This window comes from Petaurus breviceps, unplaced genomic scaffold (genome assembly GCF_028583685.1).
Source record: "Petaurus breviceps papuanus isolate PSGF00001 unplaced genomic scaffold, PetGlider_PUasm1.0 90407, whole genome shotgun sequence".
In the NCBI taxonomy this organism is placed as follows: domain Eukaryota; kingdom Metazoa; phylum Chordata; class Mammalia; order Diprotodontia; family Petauridae; genus Petaurus; species Petaurus breviceps.
Window position 1 is genome coordinate 903279 of NW_027187241.1, and position 20517 is coordinate 923795.

Here is a 20517-nt window from a genome sequence, read left to right on the forward strand (position 1 = left end):
TTGCCTTCCTATTCTTCCCCTCCATTGTAACCATTTTCCCTTGCCTCTTCTGTATGAGATAGTTTGCCCCACTCTGTCTCTCCCCATCTCCTCTAATTATATTCCTCTCACCTCTTAATTTCACCTTTTAAGTATCATCCCTTCCTGTTAAATTGGTCCCGTGCCCTCTATGTATACCTGTAAACGTATATACACACATTCACATATGTATTCATATGCCCGCATACCCTCATATAAAGACATATATATATACGTATATATATATATATATATATGTATATATATATTTCTAATCCCTTCAACTACTGAGAAAAGTTTCATAAGTTACAATTATTGTTTTTCCATGTAGGAATGTTAATAGTTCAACTTTGGCCAGGTGGCTCAGCGAGCAAGAGCACCGGCCCCAGTGCCGGGATGACCCAGATCAAATCCGGGCCCAGACACTCAGCACCACACCTAGAAACAACAACTGGCCATGCAACCCCGAGCAAGCCACTCAACCCCGATTGCTTTAAAAAAAAATAGTTCAACTTTGATAAGTTCCTTATGATTTCTTTTCCCTGTTTACCTTCTCATGCTTCTCTTGCTTCTTGTATCTGAATATCAAATTTTCTATTCAACTCTGGTTTTTTCAGCAAGAATGCTTGAAAGTCCTGTATTCCACTGAATGACCATATTTTCCCCTGAAACATGATACTCAGTTTTGCTGGGTAGGTGACTCTTGGTTTTAATCCCAGCTCCCTTGACCTTCGGAATATCACATTCCAGACCCTTCGATCCCTCAGTGTAGAAGCTGCCAGATCCTGGGTTATCCTGATTGTGTTTCCACAATATTAAAATTGTTTCTTCCTGGCTGCTTGTAATATTCTCTCCTTAATGTGGGAATTCCGGAACCTGGCTATAATATTCTAGGAGTTTTCTTTTGGGGATCTTTTTCAGGAGGTGATCGGTAGATTCTTTCAACCTCTATTTTGCCCTCTCGTTCTAAAACATCAGGGCAGTTTTCTTTGAGAACTTCCTGGAGGATGCTTTCCAGGCTCTTACTTTGGTCGTGGCTCTCAGGCAGTCCAATAATTTTTAAATTATCTCTCCTGGATCTATTTTCCAGGTCAGTGGTTTTTCCCATGAGATATTTCACATTGCCTTCTATTCTTTCATTGTTTGGATCTGTTTAACAGCATCTTGATTTCTCATAAAGTCGCTAGCTTCCATTTGCTCCAATCTAATTCTGAAGCAATGAATCTCCTCAGTGAGCTTTTGAGATTCTTTTTCCATCTGGCAAATTCGACTTTTTAAGGCATTCTTCTCCTCATTGCCTTTTTGAGCCTCCTTTGCCATTTGAGTCAGTCTGTTTTTTAAGGTATTATTTTCTTCAGTCAGGCTGTTGACTCTCATTTCATAATTTTCTTGCATTGTTCTCATTTCTCTTCCCAATTTTTCCTCCACTTCTCTTATCTGCTTCTTAAGGTCCTCTATGGCCTGTAACCAGCTTGTATTTTCCTTTGAAGCTTTTGGTGCAGGAGTTCTGACTTCACTGATTTCCTCCTGTTCCATGCCTTGCTCCTTCTTATCCCCAAAATAGGATTGTAATGTTGGAATCTTCTGTCTGCTTTGTTTCCTTTGCCTGCTCATTTTGCCACTCAATGATTTGACTTTTGGGCTTATTGCCACAGTAGGACTCTGCCACCAGACAGGGGAGTTTCCGTCCCAAATGCTGGGGTTTTCTCACCTGCCAGAGGTATTAGATGGGTGCCCTCTCTGAGGTCTCCACACACTCTGGCAAGCTGGACACACACCCCAGGACCTCCACCCTAGACTGCAATCCAGATCCAAGAAGGTTAAAGCAAGAGCGATTACCCCTCAGACTGGTGCTTGGTCCCCCTACACTCTGCAGGCCAGGAGCTGAAGCCAGCCACATGGCGCTGGCAGGCTGTGCTGGCGGCTCAGCGGTTTCTCGCCCTGGGGGTAAAAGCCACGCACTCCCACTTACTGGGTCCCAAAGTCCAGACTGCACTGGCCTCTCACCTTGTCCTTCACATCTATGTACTGATAAATCTGGAAATGGTCACAGCTGCTGCTGATCTGGAGTCCCTCTGGCTGGCGGCTGGTCAGGCCCACCCTGGGGCTAAAGCCTCGGCGTGGTGCTGGGCTCAGCTCCCAGAGCATTGCGCTGGCCGATTCCTTCCAGCCTGCCGGGCTGTTCTCAGTGGGAGGTTAGTTTCTCTGTGTCATTTTGTGGGTTCTGCAGCTCCAAGGTTTGTTTAGAGTCCCCTTTTTACATGGATTGGGGAGGGTGGAAGCCGGAGCCACGGGAGGGTCATGCTTCTACTCCGCCATCTTCGTAAATGTGGTATTTTAAAGTTAGAGAATAGATGGTTCCTTCTATATTTACTTTTGGAAAAACTATATAGGAATGTTTATTATTTTTCTTACTGCAACTTTTTTTATGCACTTAAGAATATGGGTATTTTTAGATTTTTTTCTGAACTTGTCTAGATAGGCCTTAATTATTTACCTTGAGGAAACTAGAGAGAGTTTAGTATATTAGGAAGATTGTTGAAATTGAGTCAAAGGACCTAGGGCCAAACCCTTGATCTGGCAATTACAAGTTGTAAGTCTCTGGGTAAATCACTACCTTTCTAGAAAATGATGGAAATATTTGTCTTCATCAACCCTAGGCTTATTGTGAAGAAAGGGATTTGTAAATCCCTTTGGTAAATGGTTTGATAATGCTACAGAAATAAGAGCTATTGTTATTGAGGGCCAATGTGGTCAGTATAATAACTCAAATGCTTTAAAGTGAGCAATGGACACAGAATAGGCACTTAAGAAATGCTTACTGAATTGAATTTCACATAACATCTTCCTCCTGGATAATTATCCCTCTTCCTTCTTTTTTAGGATGGCATACTAGAAAATATGTTGTACTTGTATTCAGGAGACCTTGGTTCTAAAGTGGACTCTGACATTGGCTAGTCATGTGGCCATGGGCATCACTCACCTCCTTGGGCTTCACTTTCCTTAACTGTTGAATGGAGACAGTAATACTTGTCCTTCCCATCTTAAGGTTGCATGGAGGAAAGAGCTTTCTCAGCCTTAAAGTGTTAAAAAAAAAAAACTTTAGTTATCTTTTCTGAATATTTTGTACAAAATCTCTATGCAACGGTCAAATCCACATTTTGCTCACTAAGATCTGTCTGAAGGGAGAAAAGAAAAGAAATGGAAGAAAGAAGGAAGGAAAAAGAGTGGTACAGAGTTCTACCAAATACTGCCCTGGGGTATCACAGTGACATTGGAGCCCTTGTTCCCTACTATACTTAGTTCACAAACCTGAGAAGATTATAAGCAGTAAACACAAAGTCATGATTTTTTGTGATGAAAAGTTGTAGAATTTTTTGACTCCTTAAATTAAAAAAATTTTTTGCATATGCTTGATCTTGTTACAACTGAATATTGATATTTACGGTGATGCACTGGAGGTCTTTAATTTTCAATCTAATAAGGATTTGTGAGGTGTCTAATGTGTGCCAAGCACTATAGTAGGCTGTGGGGATTCAAAGAAAAAAAATTAGCGATCTCTGCCTTTAATGAAAATTATACAGTTATTGCCCTAAAGAACATATTATATACTCTGTAGGGTGAGGAACCAAGTATGTTATCCATAACACTTTTAAGTGTCTAAATTTGCTGTCACCTATATCAAGGTAGATTGGTTCCATCACCTTTCATGAAACTTAAAGCTTTGCTACTAGAGCAGGTAGAGGAGGGTCATTGTGAATTTATTATAATAACAAAAAGGGTAGGATATGGAGACCAATAACCAAGGTGGTTTGCTTAACATTGATGTAAGACCGTGTTACAAATGACTGTCCACTTGTACTGAAGGTGATTTCTGAACTCTGATGTAGCAAAAAGAAGGGACAAATGTAGATTAGTTGTTGACAGAGCAAAGAGGAAAAGGTCACAGAGCACAGATAATTGCTGTCCCTTCAGGAAGCTTTGAAGGAAGAACTGAAACCAGAGTTGTGAGCAAAATCTAGCTGACCGACATAATACTAAAGGTTTTTGATTGTGCTAGTGTGTCCCTAACCACTCCTTCACACCAATGTCTTGACCTCTTTGTAACATTTGACACTGTGATCACCTCCTTTGGGATATTTTCTCCTCCCTTGGTCCGTGTGACTTGCCTATGTGGCTGCTCCTCCTACTCCTTGATGGAATCTTCATCCAGACTACCACCACTAGCTGAGGGTATACCCTGGGGCTCTGCTCCAGTCCTTGCTCTCTTTTCACTCTCTGCCTTCTCACTTGGTGACCTCATCAGCTTCCATTCCCAGAGCTTTATCTGTAGTCCATATCTGTCTTTTGAGATGCAGTCATTCATCACCAACTGGCAGTGATCTCATTCCCATCTCATTCTCATTTTCGGCAGATCTCCCCATTTATCATCACAACTCTCACTTATCCATCAATCTTTCCATTTAAAATAGGTGCCTCTCTTCTTAACTCTAAAGTATAGCTTCTGATCTCATTCAACTGAAACTGCTTTCTCTAAAGTTACCAGTGATATCTTAATGGCCAAATCTTAGGTCCTTTTTTCAATCCTCTTCTTTGGCCTTAGACGTTTCCCAGCACCCTCTTCCTCTCTTTAGGTTTTTATGACACTGTTTTCTTTCCAAGTTGTCCACCTGTCCATCCATCTGACTGCTTCACAGTCTACTTTTCTGGATCTTCATCCAAGTCATATCTGTTAGCCATGGCTGTCTCCTAGGACTCAGTCCTGTGCCCTTTCCTCTCCTTTTCTACTTTTTCATTTTTCTTCTTCTCTTCTTTCATCTCTTCTTCTCTCTTTTTCTTTCCTATCTTCTCCTCTCCTCTCTTCTTCTGTTATACTATATTTCACTTGGTGATCTAATCAGCTCAAATGGATTTAATTATCTTTATTTTGAAAACTCTCAAATCTACTTATCCAGCCCTAATCTCTCTGCTAATCACCAGTCTTACACCTCCAAATGTTTGTTGGATTTTTCAAATTGGATGTCTCATAGACATCTTAAATCAACATGTCCCAAACCAAACTCATTATCTTTTCCCCAAAACCTACTCCTCTTCCATAATTACCTTTTGTGGTAAAAGGTACTACCATGATCCACTAGCCAGGCTCTCAACCTAGGAGACATTCTCATATCCTCCATTTCTTTCTCTCCCCATATCCAATCTGTTACTAAGGTCTGGCAATTTTATCTTCATAATATTTCTTGTATAGGCTAGACTTCTATAACCCTTCAATCAGAGAACCAAAGTGTGCTGATAAGATATGAGCATCAATACTGACATATATTTATCCTTACCTATTTCTATATTATCTACATATATACACACATACATGTACTTTAAGAGATATATGTCATATACAGCATGTGACATATACATATATATATCACCCATACAACATATATACTGGTATAACGTTTCCCACGTTAAATATAGAGCATATAACATAAACATTGTGAACATAACCGGCGACATTGCCCTTTTATAATCAAACATATATAATGTCATTTTGTTACACTTGGGTAATAGACTACATCTAACACTTGGGTGATTTATATGAGCAATGTGTTTGAAGAGATGACTGGCCTAGGAGTCTTCTTAAAATAGGGACTTTAGGAGTTTTTTACTATTCACTCCAGTACTCTAGGCAGTTAGGTGGTGCAATAAATAGGACTCATCTGGGGCGGCTAAGTGGCACAGTGAATAGAGCATCAGCCCTGGATTCAGGAGGACATGAGTTCAAATCTGCCCTCAGACACTTCACACATTCACATATATACACATATTCACATATGTATTCATATGCCCATATACCCTCCAATATATATATATTCCCTTCAACTGTTTTCATACTGAGAAAAGTTTCATCAGTTAAAATTATCATTTTTCCATGTAGGAATGTTAATAGTTCAACTTTGATAAGTTCCTCATGATTTCTTTTCCCTGTTTACCTTCTCATGCTACTCTTGCTTCTTGTATCTGAATGTCAAATTTTCTATTCAACTCTGTTTTTTTCAGCAAGAATGCTTGAAAGTCCTCTATTCCACTGAATGACCATATTTTCCCCTGAAACATGATACTCAGTTTTGCTGGGTAGGTGATCCTTGGTTTTAATCCCAGCTCCTTTGCCCTCCAGAATATCATATTCCAAGCCCTTCTATCCTTCAGTGTAGAAGCTTCCAGATCCTGAGTTATTCTGAATGTGTTTCCACAATATTCAAATTGTTTCTTCCTGACTGCTTGTAATATTCTCTCCTTGATCTGGGAACTTCTGAAGCTTGCTATAATATTACTAAGAGTTTTATTTTGGGGATTTTTTTCAGGAGGTGATCAGTGGATTCTTTCAACCTCTATTTTGCCCTCTAGTTCTAAAACATCAGGGCACTTTTCCTTGAGAATTTCTTGGAGGATGATTTCTAGGTTCTTTCTTTGATCATGACTTTCAGGTAGTCCAATAATTTTAAAGTTATCTCTCCTGGATCTATTTTCCAGGTCAGTGGTTTTTGCCATGAGATATTTCACATTGCCTTCTATTCTTTCATTTGTTTGGCTCTGTTTAACAGCATCTTGATTTCTCATAAAGTCGCTAGCTTCCATTTGCTCCAATCTAATTCTGAAGGAATGATTCTCCTCATTGAGCTTTTGAGATTCTTTTTCCATCTGGCAAATTTGGCTTTTTTTTAAGCAATTGGGGTTAAGTAACTTGCTCAAGGTTACATGGCCAGTTATTTCTGGGTGTGGTGCTAAGTATCTGAGCCCGGATTCGATCCCCAGGTCATCCCAACACTGGGGCCGGTGCTCATACTTGCTGAATCACCTGGCCACCCTTAAGCAATTGGGGTTAAATAACTTGCTCAAGGTTACATAGCCAGGTGTTTCTGGGTGGGTGCTAAGTGTCTGAGCCTGGATTCAATCCTCAGGTCATCCCGACGCTGGGGCCAGTGCTCTTACTTGCTGTGCTACCTGGCCGCCCCCAAATTCAGCTTTTTAAGGCATTCTTCTCCTTTCCTTTTTGAGCCTCTTTTGCCATTTGAGTTAGTCCATTTTTGAAGGTGATATTTTCCTCAGTCAGGCCGTTGACTCTCATTTCGTAATTTTCTTGCATCCTTCTCATTTCTCTTCCCAATTTTTCCTCTACTTCTCTTATGTGCTTCTTAAGGTCCTCTATGGCCTGTAACCAGCTCTTATTTACCTTTGAAGCTTTTGGTGCAGGAGTTCTGACTTCACTGTCTTCCTCCTGTTCCATTCTTTGATCTTTTTTGTCCCCAAAATAGGAATCTAATGTTGGATTATACTGTTTGCTTTGCTTCCGTTGCCTGGTCATGTTGCCACTCAATTACTTGACTTTTTGGGCTTTTTGCCACAGTAGGACTCTGCCACCAGACAAGGGAGCTTTGTTCCAAACACTGGGATTTTCTCAGCTGCCAGGAATATTAGTTGGGTGCTCTCTCTGAAGCCTCCACATGCTCTGGCAAGCTGGTCACACACCCTAGGACCTCCACCCTAGACTGCAATCCAGATCCAAGTTGGTTAAAGCAAGAGCGATTACCTCTCAGACTGGTTGCTTGGTCCCCCTACACTCTGCAGGCCAGGAACTGAAGCTGCCACATGGCCTGGCTACACCGCAGCTCTCAGAGGCTTCTCACCCCGGGGGCAAAAGCTTATTCACTCCCACTACTGGGTCCCAAAGTCCACACTGCACTGACCTCTCACTTTTTCCTTAGCATCTATGTATTGATAATTCTGTACTGCCACAGCTGCTGGTGATCTGGAGTCCTTCCAGCTGGCTGCTGGTCAGGCCCCACCCTGGGTCTAAAACCTCTGGCTCGTGAGGGGCTAGTATCGGCTCCCAGAGCGCTGCACTGGCTGATTCCTGCCGGGCTGTCCTCAGCAGGAGGTTAGCTTCTCTGTGTCATTTTGTGGGTTCTGTAGCTCGAAAGATTGTTCAGAATCCCCTTTGGCATGAATTGGAGGTGGTAGGAGCCAGAGCCATGCGGAGGTCCTGTTTCTTCATTGCCATCTTTACTCCGCCCTGTTGAGACTATAACTTGTTTTTTTGATGTGTTTGAAATGCCTGTTCTTCTCCCTACCCCCACTACTTCACATACATGAATATCTTTCAGAATCTTTGTCTTCCCTCAAGGCTTGATTCAGGTAGCACCTCTTATGTGAAGCCTTAGGTGATGCCTTTGTCTAGAAACTTGTCCCTTTCTTGAAATTTTCTTAACAAATCATTTCTCCAGTTTACTCCCTTTCTTTTCTACCAAACTCCATGTTGGATTATACCTCTCAGGCTGCATTTCATCCTCACCCTTACCCCTTCCTTGGTCATAAAATGCAAGTTCCTTGAAGTCAAGGACTGTGTCTTTTAAAATCTTTCTATGCCTAGTAACACAGTGCCTTATATGTAGTAGGGTTAATATTATTCATTAGACTAGACTGGATTGGACTGTGAAGGATTGGATTGGATTGAATTGTATTGGGTTGGGTTGGGTTGGATTGGACCAGACTGAACAGGTTTGGACTAGATTGAATCAAATTGAACTGAATTGGTTCATATTGAAATAGATCAAACTATATTAGGCCAGATTGGTTTGGTTTGTATCAATTTGAAACATGCTGAACTATATTGAACTTAACAGGACCAGTTTCAACTAGATTGAACCAAATAGAACTGAATTGGACAGGTTAACCAAATTGAACTGGTTTAAACCAGATTCAGCCAATTCAAACCTAAACTGATTTGACTGGACCAAATTAAACTGGTTTGTATTGGATTAGACTAGATTGAACCGAATTGGACTAATTTGAAACAGATTAAATTAGATTAGATCTGTTTGAAATGGGAACCAAAATAATCTCATTTGGCCTAGATTGAACTATACCAAAATGGATTGGACTAATTTGATTAAATTTATTTGAACCAGATTGAACTGGCATAGACCTGTTTGGACGGAATTTAACCAGACCCAATGAAATTGGACCAGAATAAAGCAAAATGGATTGGATTGAATTAGATCAGACTGAATTGAACTAGATTGGATGAAATTGGGTAGTATTAGATTGGATTGACTCAGATGGTATTGGACCAGATCAGACTGAATGGGTCTGTAATGGATCAGATTGGACCATTTCAACTAGATTAAACCTGACTAGACTGGATTGGAAGACTAGACCACACTGGACTGGATTGCACCAGTTTGGTCCTAATTAACTGGACTAAACTGGACCATATTGGATCATACTGAACTGGACACTAGACTAGACTAGATTGAACTGAATTGGATTGGCCTGTCCTAGACCAGGTTGGAGTGAACGAGGTCAGAATAGGCTGGACCTAACTGTATTGGAGTGGAGTGGACTGAAGTAGACCAGATTGGACTGGATTGAACTGGAATAGATTGTCAAACATGATATAGAGTCTGACTCTAGTAACTAGACTCTACTGGTTTGGACTGTTATACACATATGTTTGTGTTATAGAACATGTGTCATGTAATATGCATCATATAGAGTGACATTTATATACTATATAATATGCACACATAACATATAATACATCTTTAATGTGCACAATACACAACAAGCAGCCTGAATAATGCATATCAGTCAATGATATGTTTCCCATGTGGAATAGCTGACATATAAACATGTGTAATTTGGAATTTATGGTACTATGTAATGTGCTACATACATGTAACACATATGTATTTAACAAATTCGCTGACTTAAACACCCTCTTAAAACAGAGACTTTAGAAGGATTTCTTTACTGTATGCCCCAGAGTATGAGTATCCACACCAATTCATCCATATCTATAGCTACATATACAGATGTGATAGATAACATATATTCCATGTACACACAAACATATTTAATGTACGTAGCCCATCTTGACTCATGTAACACATATTTAATGCATATAATATATAGCCTGAATAATGTGCACATAATCAATGACAGATGCACTGTGCATGCCTACTAAATGAGATGTCATAGTGCAGTATGTGTCATTTATTACACATAGGCAGTATATATGGTGTAATTATATATGTAAGCAATCTATATGAACAACTATCTAGCTTAGGAGTGCTCTTAAAATACCAGCTTTTGAAGGAGTTCTTTATCCTGAACTTCAGTTCTGCAGCCTTCCTCTCAGAGGGTCAGAGTGTACTGATGAATTGTGAGTACCTGTGCTGACATATCTCTAAATCTATATCATTCACATACCTCCATCCAGTTCTGTGTCTACATGCAGAATGTGTGTGTGTGATAATTAACATGATACATGGAATTCGCTAGATTTACACAGTGCACAAAGCATATAACATGTAAAATACAATATCTAGCATTAAATTAAGTATTATTAATAATGTTGTATGGTACAATTGCCATATCAAACAAATATAACGTCCTTTATTACATATAGGCAGTGTACTACATGGGTGATATATGAAATCAAAGACCTCTTTAAGTATTGCCTATGATTCTTCTCGGGTAACTAAGTGGTGCAGTGGATAGAGCACTGGCCCTGGAGTCAAGAGGACCTGAATTTAAATGTTTCCTCAGATACTTACTAGCTGTGTGACCCTGGGCAAGTCACTTAACCTTAGTGCCTCAGTTCCTTTTCTGTGAAATGAGCTGAAGAAGGAAATGGTAAACCACTCCAGTATCTTTGCTAATGAAAATCCCAAACGTGGTCACAGAGAGTTGGACATGACAAACAATTCAGCAACAAATAACTTTTAAAAAATCTGAACATTTACAATATATTTGTGCTTAAAAATTGTTGGATGCATTAGAGTTAGGAGAATTTATATTGTTTCAAATTGATGAACAATGTTGAATTATGTAGTTGTATACGATAAGTTCTCAGTTAGACTTAGTAAAGCCAAATACTTTTGAGTTATAAGCTAATGAGAATGAAACTGTCACTGTAGACTTTGAATATGATAATACTAACTGTTATGCATTCAGAAGGATTTGTGAAATTATCTTAATAACAAGGAGCATTTTTTCAGTTCCTACTGTGTCCTTATCTCTGTGCTGCATCCTCATCCTTTATGATCTGTCATAACTTTTAGATGCCTTAATGCTTGTTTCTGAAATTTTAGGTATGTTACAGCTCAGAGTGACACTGAAAAGAAGCATTTAGCTGGCCATAAGGCAAATAAAAAATCAGCAAAAAGACTGAGCTTACCTGTTCTTGCTCAGATGACTGATGACTTACATTTGAAATGTGATTCTGACAAACAAAAAGGTTTTGAACTCCTGTGCAGCTATAAAAATAAGGTAAGGCAACTATGATGAAATAACATTCTTATTGATTAAAGCATCTTATCAATTAAATCTCTTCCATGGAGTCCTAGTCTGATGCCTCACTGTGGTATGGAAGAGATAGTAAATAGATACCTAGGAGGGAGTCGGATAAGACAGATGTTTGCCAACTAGCACCTGCCTTCTCAGATTGAGTTGTATGGTGTCCGTGCAGTGGGAAGACCACAGCATTTGAAATCAGAGGACATGTGCTCCAAAGCTAGCTCTGGCACTTACTACCTGGGTAACTTTGGACAGGTCACTCCTTTCCCCTGATCTCAATTTTCTCTTCTGTAAAATGAGGGGATAAAATTAAATTAACTCTGAAGACCCTTTCAGAACTAATCTATGGTTCTAATGTTTAAATAGTTTAAGACCATAGGATGATAGGTAACCATATGGAGACTTAATTTCCTTAATTACAAATCTTACTTTAGCATACATTGACATTTACATTGGTGACAGTCATCTTGTAATACTGTTCTTAAATAGCTGCATTCAGAGAGAACATTTACATCTTAGTCAAATCAATTATCTAATCTATGTACATACTTTCTCACATTTTTTTTTTTAGTATAAAGATGAAACTGAGTTTATTTGGAGATTAACTAGAGCTTATGGAGATATGTGTGATCTATCCACAGATATGAAAGAAAAGATAAAATATGCTTCTGCTGGTAGGTAGTGAATTTTTAAAGTTGATTATTATACCTTATGATATGTACCCAAACCCCTAAAGATTCAGAAAGGTAAACTAATTATGTATATATTTCTTAGTAGAAATAATTATTTTAAAATTATTTTTATTTTACTTAATTGGGATAGTGTCGTGGGCTTCTCAGTGTCTAGCACTTTGCATGATTCAGAGATGTGAATAAGGAATGACCAGGCCATGTGGGTAGTTCAAGGAAGAACCATGAACTTCATTTATTGATTCTTAGGACAAGGTTTTTATAGAGCAAATGAGACAAAGGAAGGGGACTTAAGTTTTCTAATCATTACCTTAGTCTGTTGTATCCTGGAAGTAGCACGGAATAGGTAATTTGATAAGGTTTTCTTATCTAGGAGACTAAAGTCTTAGGGTAAGACCTTTGATCTAGGCCTCAGGTACCTGCTAATGCATTCACAGTCATAAACAGATACAATTGAGAGCAAACTTCAAAGCCAAAGCTGTAATCCTCAGAAGACATCACGTTTAGAACTGACCACCCAAAGATACTTTAGTGCTGAATCAAATATTTTACCTCTTAATAACTAAAATCTTGGGGTATAGCCTATTGATCTCAGAACTCAAGTAACATCCTCATAAGTGTAACCCATAACAAAGAACTCAGGAGCTAACTTAACAAGAAAGTTGCATCTCAAAGAGATCCTTGTTTTAAAGTCCACTATTAGGATTTAATATCGGATTCCTGAACCAGGCCTCTTTGGCTCCCCACAGGATAGATACAATTAAGTAATGCATTATTGGGCATTAAATCTAGACTAATAAACATGTATCTTCTCTTCATATTTAAGGTCAAATAGAAATTTGGAAAACTGGGCATGTTATAGACAGGGGAGCTGAAGTAAATCACAATATCCAAGATACTTGTAACTTGTAGAAGAAAGCTTGTAGTGATAGTTACCTAAAACCTAAAGACCTCAATTGATCTTATGGGGTACTAGAAAGAACACTGAACTGGGAGATAGGACACCTGTGTTCTGATTCTACTAATACCTGGCTATACAACTGTGAAAAATCTAACCTTTTTTGAGACTCATTTTTCATATGGAAAATAAGTTATTTGAGCCAAATAATCTCTCAGGTCCCTTCAAGGTCTAAAATTCTTTAAAAAAAAACAATTGGGGTTGAGTAACTTGCTCAAGATTACATGGCCACTTTTTTTGTGTGGGTGTTAAGTATCTGAGGACAGAACCGATCCCGGGTCCTCCCAACTCTGGGGCCGGCGCTCTTACTCACTGCACCACCTAGCCGACCCAAGGTCTAAAATTCTTGATTTGAATTGCTCATGATGAGCATATCATTAAGTTTTTAGAAAGTTCAGGGGTGGAGTTTCACCAACCTCTCTTGATAACCTCTTTTAGTATTTATAATAACTCTTGAAGTTTACAGAAAGGTCTGCCTTATATCAAATCACAGAAACTCGGAGTTAAGAAGGACCTTGAAGCTATCTTGTCCAACATATACCTGAATATGAATCTTCCTACAATATACCCCACACATGGCTATCTGATCTCTGTTGAAGGTTTCCATGACGTTAGATCTCCCTGCATCCTAATATATCATACTTCTTTTGTAGCTCTAATTTCTTAGGAAGGTAAAAGTTTTTTTCCCTCCCTATATCAAGCCTAAATGTACCTCTTTGCCGCTTCCATACACTTCTCCTATTTCTGACCTCTGGGAATAAATAGAATAAATCTAATCCCTGTTCCACATAGTAGTCATTCAGATACTTAAAGACAGCTATTATGTTCTGCATATGTCTTCTGTTCTCCAGGCTAAATATCCCCAAATGTTTTCAATGTAATTTAAGCCTATTTCTTCTTGTTTGGGCTTAGACACATTTTTCATACTAACTTTCACATTCTTAAGGGCAGTCTTATTGTTGTCTTGTAGTAGTAGTTTTTGTAGCACTAGTAGTAGTAGTTGTTGGTGGTGATGTTATTGTTCCTACTGCTGCTATTGCTATTCCCAATAGAATGTAAGTACCATGAAGTCAGGTATTGTTTTTCATTAGTCTTTGTATCTAATCTCTTGCCAACAAGGCACCTAATAAACTCTTGTAGATTGATGAGAGCAATGACCATATATTTATATTTCTTCCAACTTCCAGCATAATACTCTGCACATAGTAGGCATTGAATACATGGTTGTTGATTGACTGAATACAGACATACTATAAATCCAAAGGACAATATCAACATCAGAGTCCAGGTCTCCAGACCAACCAAAGTTTGAAATCCAAGATCAATTACAACTCCAGTCCACCTAGCTAAACAAGCTATTGACTCTAAAAAATGGGAAATGCATTAATTCTAATCATTGCCATTTCATAGATTATCACCATGTAACTTAGATAAATTTGACCAATGTAAAACAGTCACCAGTTAGGAGGCCAAAAGAGTTTAGAAAATATCTCACGTGAAAACAAAATACTTAACCTCTTTGCCAATGAAAGAAACATAGCAGTTAAAAGTAATGTTGATTTAAAGTACAAATTCATTTGCAAAACATTAACTGTGGAGGAGAATTAAAGTCTTATCTTACTGCCTCCTAAAGCAGAAAAAGAAGTTTTGAAGACTTTTCTCTCAAAAGGTATAACCAGTCTATACTTGAACAGAAATCTTCCTTAGAGCATACCTAATAAATGGTTATCCAACTTTTGTCCAATGACCTCCAATATGGAGCAATATACCTCCTTTTCAGGCAGCCCTGTTAGGAAGTTTTTCCTTACAACAAATCTAAATTCATCTCTTTGCAACTTTCATCTATCTCTCTGGATTCTGCCCTCTGGGAAAAAAAGCATAACAGGTCTAATCCCCACTCCACATAACAATCTTTATAATATTTGAAGACATCATGCCTTTCCTGTGCTTTCTCTTCCCTGCCTCTTCCTCCCTACATTCCTGCAATTTAACTCCACATGACATCATCTTGAAATCTTTCCCTTTGGGGGAAATAAACACTGAATAAAAAAGTGTATTTATTTTATAGGAAAAGACCTGGGTGAAAAAGCAATTTCTCAGGCTCCCGAGAATGGATACTGTCACTTATGGTAAGTAAAGACTACTTTTTGTTTCTTCTAAAGTCTGTTTAGAAATTATAGCTGAAATTTCCTTAAACCTAGTTTATACAGACCTTCATATTCATCAAATTATGTTCATAATAGCATGTAACAAAATTTAGCTTTACATGCCCCATTGTGTCATCTTTGACTTTAGTTATCCTGCTAAATTAGTGTTGTTAGAGGTGGTGCCATAGGTTAAATCTTAAAATGGACTTTTGAACATAAAATGTGAGAGTTGGAAGATACCTTAGGGATCCCCTATTCCAGGCCCTTCATGAGTCAGGAGTCTAAAGAGCCTAAATAACTTTCCTGAGCTCTGGTAGCTCATTAGTGGTCTAACCAGCATGAGAAGCAAAACTTCCTAATTCCCCAAAACACTGTTTTTCCCACAGTCACACCCTGCTTCCAGTACATGATAAGTAGCCAAATCCAGCATGTCACTTTCAGTTCAAAAGAGAAGTTAAAAGGTATTTTCACAAAGATGAAATGTATGAATATTATATTAAACATGGAAATATGAAAATCTTCAAAATGTTCCATGTCTTTTTAATAAATATTGCTCAGTGATAGAGATAATTTGAGTTTCCATGTTTTTTGACTAAATATAGTTAACACTATTTTATATGTATATTCCTGCCATTTTGAAATACATACATACATATACATATTTATGAGACTTTGGTGATAATAGCATAAGTAAAATCTAGATATAAAAATTTTGAGATTTCCCCCAAGAGTATATAACAAGTAGAAAACTGAATCCAAATAAAATATGAATCAGAGGTCCCTATGATGCATAAAACTTGGGTTTCTTCCTATGATAATTTTAAGTAAGACCTCTAAAAATTATTCTCTTCCAGTTTTTCAATGGTTAATTCTAATTGTACTTTATATTATTTTGAAGTACTTCAAGAAGTTTCTCAGAGTAGTTTTTTGAGTTTTTTGTCATGTTGATGACAAAAAAATGACAAAGGATGATGAGGCTGAAGAGAAGACACATCACAAATGGAAATGAGAACAGGTTTCTGAATCATAGCACTTGCTGAGGGAGAAAGTGTTGGCAACTTTGAACAATTTTGTTCATATATGCATGTTTCAATGTATTTTTTTTTCATAAAGGATCCTCCCTGGCCTTTGTGAATGCTTATAATGCTCCCAGGGCAAGATAGGAAAAAGGTCCAGATATACTTGCAGTAAAATGTGAAGTTTTCTAGGTTGTTTTGTGAAATAATATATTTAAAAGAATGTTAATTTGACAGTTCACGAAGTAATTCAAACTGATTTACAGGTGTCTCTGTATTTTGTCTGAAGTAAGAAGTTGCTGGGACAACAGCACCCTCTAGCCCTTCAAATTACAAGCTACTTTGCATTGGTGAACATAGATATAACCTTTTTGTGTTTAACTAAGCATTACTTTGGAATTGTCAGACCAACTCCTGAGGAAAGGTCATTTAAAAGTTTATGCTTAGAAACCATGATGAGGAAAACCAAGACAGAAATTAAGAACAAAACCTGGGATCCAGCCAGTTGGTTGTCCCAGAAGAGACAAATGATAAAAGACAAGCATGAAGTCAGGTGAAAAGGCAGGAAGCAATACAAACAGAATAACCTGAGGTTCCTCAGAAGGACTTCTCTGCTTGGAGGAAGGCTTCTGTTAGGCAAGAGAACAGGACTGGGTCCTTGGTTAAATGTCTGTTTATTGGTTTAAATTTTATTTGTGAAATATCTCAACCTCCATTTCAACTTGCTCTAAACTATTAAGGTCTTTGGCAGATTCCTTCTTCTTTATGTGGCACAGTAGTGTGCAGACATTTTCTTAATTTTCAGATCTCTCTTCATTATTTCAGACATGGGAGCACCCAGTGAACAGAGGTCCAAGGCTACAACCAGCTTATGTTCCTTTTCTATGTAATGATACCATCTGTAGAAGTGACATGAGAAGGTGGCAGATCAGTTTCTTAGTGTCTAGGACAGATAAGCTTTCTTCTTATTTCTCTCTGCTTTTCACATTTTCCTGACCTCTTATCAATTAGTCATTCAATAAGCATTTATTAAATGCCCACTGCATGCAAAAAATTATATTAAGCATCAGGGATACAAAGATAAAAATGAAACACCACTGGCTCTCATAGCACTTATTTTTTTTAATCAGTTGAATGGTGCAGTGAATAAGTAGTGTGGGACTCGGAATTAGGAAGACTTCCTCAGACAATTATGAGTGATCCTGAGCAAGTGATTTAACCTCTCTCAGCCTTAGCTTTTTTCGTCTCTAAAATGGGAAGAAGAAGAAGAATGGTATCTCCCTCCCAGGGCTGTTATAGAGATCAAATGAGATAACAGACATGAAGCTCTTTCAAACCTTAGAGTGCTATATATATTCTAATGATTATAAGTTCACATTCTGTTTCTACCTGGCTTTGTAGAACATCTCAACAAAAAACAGGAAGACTTGTTTAGAAGACTGTTTCATTATTCTAGGTGAGAAGAGATGAGGGCTTATACCAGGGTGATTGGATATAGGGGTGAGAATGAGGAGCTGAGGATGACACCTAGCTTCAAGCCTGGGTAACTAAAAGCCTGCGGCAGTTAGAGGGAAGTTAGGAAGAGGGAGGGGTTTGATGGGGTGGGAGGAGGATAATGAGTTTAGTTTCAGACATGTCATGTTTAAAATGTCTAAGAGGCAACCAGTTTGAGATATCCAATAGACAAATGATGGTGTGAACCTGGAGATCAGGAGATTAGAGCTGGATAAAAAAAAATCTTAGAATCATCTCCACAGAGATGATAGTTGAATCCCTAGGTGCTGATGAGATTGCTGAGTGAAATGGCAGAGCAAGAGAAGAGTGACAGTGTGATACATGTAGTTAATAGATACAGCCTGGATGAAGATCCAGCAGAGGAGATGGAGGGAGTAGGCACAGGTAGGAGCAAGAGAGAGCAATGTCACACAAACCTGTCAAGAAGAGAGTGTCTGGGAGAAAGGGGATCAAAGACTGCAGAGTAATCAAGGATGAGGGCTGAGAAGATAAGGCCATTATACTTGGTAAGTGGAGAGAGCAGTTTCAGTTGGATGATTAAGTCAGAAGTCAAGAAGTTAAGAAGTGAGAGGAGGTTGGTGGAGTCAAGATGGTGGGGTAGAAATAGGACTTCCACACAGCTCTGGCTCCCACCACCTCCATTTCATGTAAAAGGGGACTCTGAACAAACTTTGGAGCTACAGAACCCACAAAATGACACAGAGAAGCTAACCTCCCACTGAGGATAGCCTGGAAGGCCGGCAGGAATTGTCCAGCACAGCGCTCTGGGAGCCCAGCCCCACCACGAGGTTTTAGCCCCAGGGTGGGCCTAACCACCAGCCAGCTGGAGGGACTCCAGATCAACAGCAGTTGTGGTGGTCCAGAATTATCAACACATAGATGCTAAAGACAAAGTGAGAGGTCAGTGCAGTGTGGACTTTGGGACACAGTAGTTGGAAGTGTGTCAACTTTTGCCCCCGGGGTGAGAAGCCTCTGAGAGCTGCGGTGTGGCCGGGCCATGTGGCAGCTTCAGCTCCTGGCCTGCAGAGTGTAGGGGGACCAAGCGAACAGTCTGAGAGGTAATCTCTCTTGCTTTAACCTGCTTGGATATGGAATGTAGTTTAGGGTGGAGGTCCTGGGGTGTGTGACCAGCTTGCCAGAGCGTGTGGAGGCTTCAGAGAGGGCATTCAACTAATACCTCTGGCAGCTGAGAAAACCCCAGCATTTGGAATGAAGCTCCCCTGTCTGTTGACAGAGTCCTATTGTGGCAAAAACCCAGGGGTCAAGTGACTGAGTGGCAACATGACCAGGCAAAGGAAGCAAAGCAAACAGAAGAATCCAATATTAGACTCCTATTTTGGGGACAAAAAGGATCAAAGCATGGAACAGGAGGAAGACAGTGAAGTCAGAACTCCTGCACCAAAAGCTTCAAAGGAAAATATGAGCTGGTTACAGACCATAGAGGACCTTAAGAAGCAGATAAGAGAAGTGGAGGAAAAATTGGGAAGAGAAATGAGAACGATGCAAGAAAATTAGGAAATGAGAGTCAACAGACTGACTGAGGAAAACAACACCTTCAAAAATGGACTAACATGGCAAAAGAGGCTCCAAAAGGCAATGAGGAGAAGAATGCTTTAAAAAGCTGAATTTGCCAGGTGGAAAAAGAATCTCAAAAGCTCAATGAGCAGAATCATTCCTTCAGAATTAGATTGGAGCAAATGGAAGCTAATGACTTTATGAGAAATCAAGATGCTGTTAAACAGAGCCAAACAATGAAAGAATAGAAGGCAATGTGAAATATCTCATGGCAAAAACCACTGACCTGGAAAATAGATCCAGGAGAGATAACTTTAAAATTATTGGACTACCTGAAAGTCATGATCAAAGAAAGAACCTAGAAATCATCCTCCAAGAAATTCTCAAGGAAAAGTGCCCTGATGTTTTAGAACCAGAGGGCAAAATAGAGGTTGAAAGAATCCACTGATCACCTCCTGAAAAAGATCCCAAAAAGAAAACTCCTGGGAATATTATAGCCAGGTTCCAAAATTCCCAGATCAAGGAGAGAATATTACAAGCAGCCAGGAAGAAGCAATTTGAATATTGTGGGAAACACAATCAGGATAACTCAGGATCTAGCAGCTTCTTCACTGAGGGATCGAAGGGTCTGGAATATGATATTCTGGAGGGCAAAGGAGCTGGGATTAAAAACAAGAATCACCTACCCAGCAAAACTGAGTATCATGTTTCAGGGGAAAATATGGTCATTCAGTGGAATAGAGGACTTTCAAGCATTCTTGCTGAAAAAACCAGAGTTGAATAGAAAATTTGACATTCAGATACAAGAAGCATGAGAAGGTAAACAGGGAAAAGAAATCATAAGGAACTTATCAAAGTTGAACAATTAACATTCCTACATGGAAAAATGATAATTGTAACTAATGAAACTTTTCTCAGTATGAAAATACTTGAAGGGTATAGAAATATATGTGTCTATATTGGAGGGTATACGGGCATAGGAATACATATGTGAATGTGTATGTATGTTTACAGGTATACACAGATAGAGAGCACAGGACCAATTTAATAGGAAGGGATGATACTTAAAAGGTGAATTTAAGAGTTGAGAGAGGAATATAATGAGAGGAGATGGGGAGAGATAGAATGGGGTAAACTATCTCATATAGAAGAGGCAAGGGAAAATTGTTGCAATGGAGGGGAAGAATAAGAAGGCAAAAGGGAAGGGGTCAACCTTATTCTCATTGAATTTGGCTCAGGGAGGGAATGAAATACACACTAAATAGGGTATCTCACCCTATAGGAGAGTAGGGGGGAAGGGGATG

General features: G+C 39.0%; 1 protein-coding gene across 4 annotated transcripts in view; it reads left to right on the top strand.

Annotated features, from left to right (window-relative positions):
* Nucleotides 1–20517, top strand: part of RMDN2 (regulator of microtubule dynamics 2) — a 146172-nt gene that overhangs the window by 85595 nt on the left and 40060 nt on the right. For all 4 annotated transcript variants that reach the window (XM_069108589.1, XM_069108586.1, XM_069108588.1 and 1 more), the window contains 3 exons: nucleotides 11169–11346; nucleotides 11945–12047; nucleotides 15089–15149. In XM_069108589.1, the coding sequence (XP_068964690.1) occupies nucleotides 11169–11346; nucleotides 11945–12047; nucleotides 15089–15149 (342 nt within the window). The remainder of the gene's footprint in view (nucleotides 1–11168; nucleotides 11347–11944; nucleotides 12048–15088; nucleotides 15150–20517) is intronic.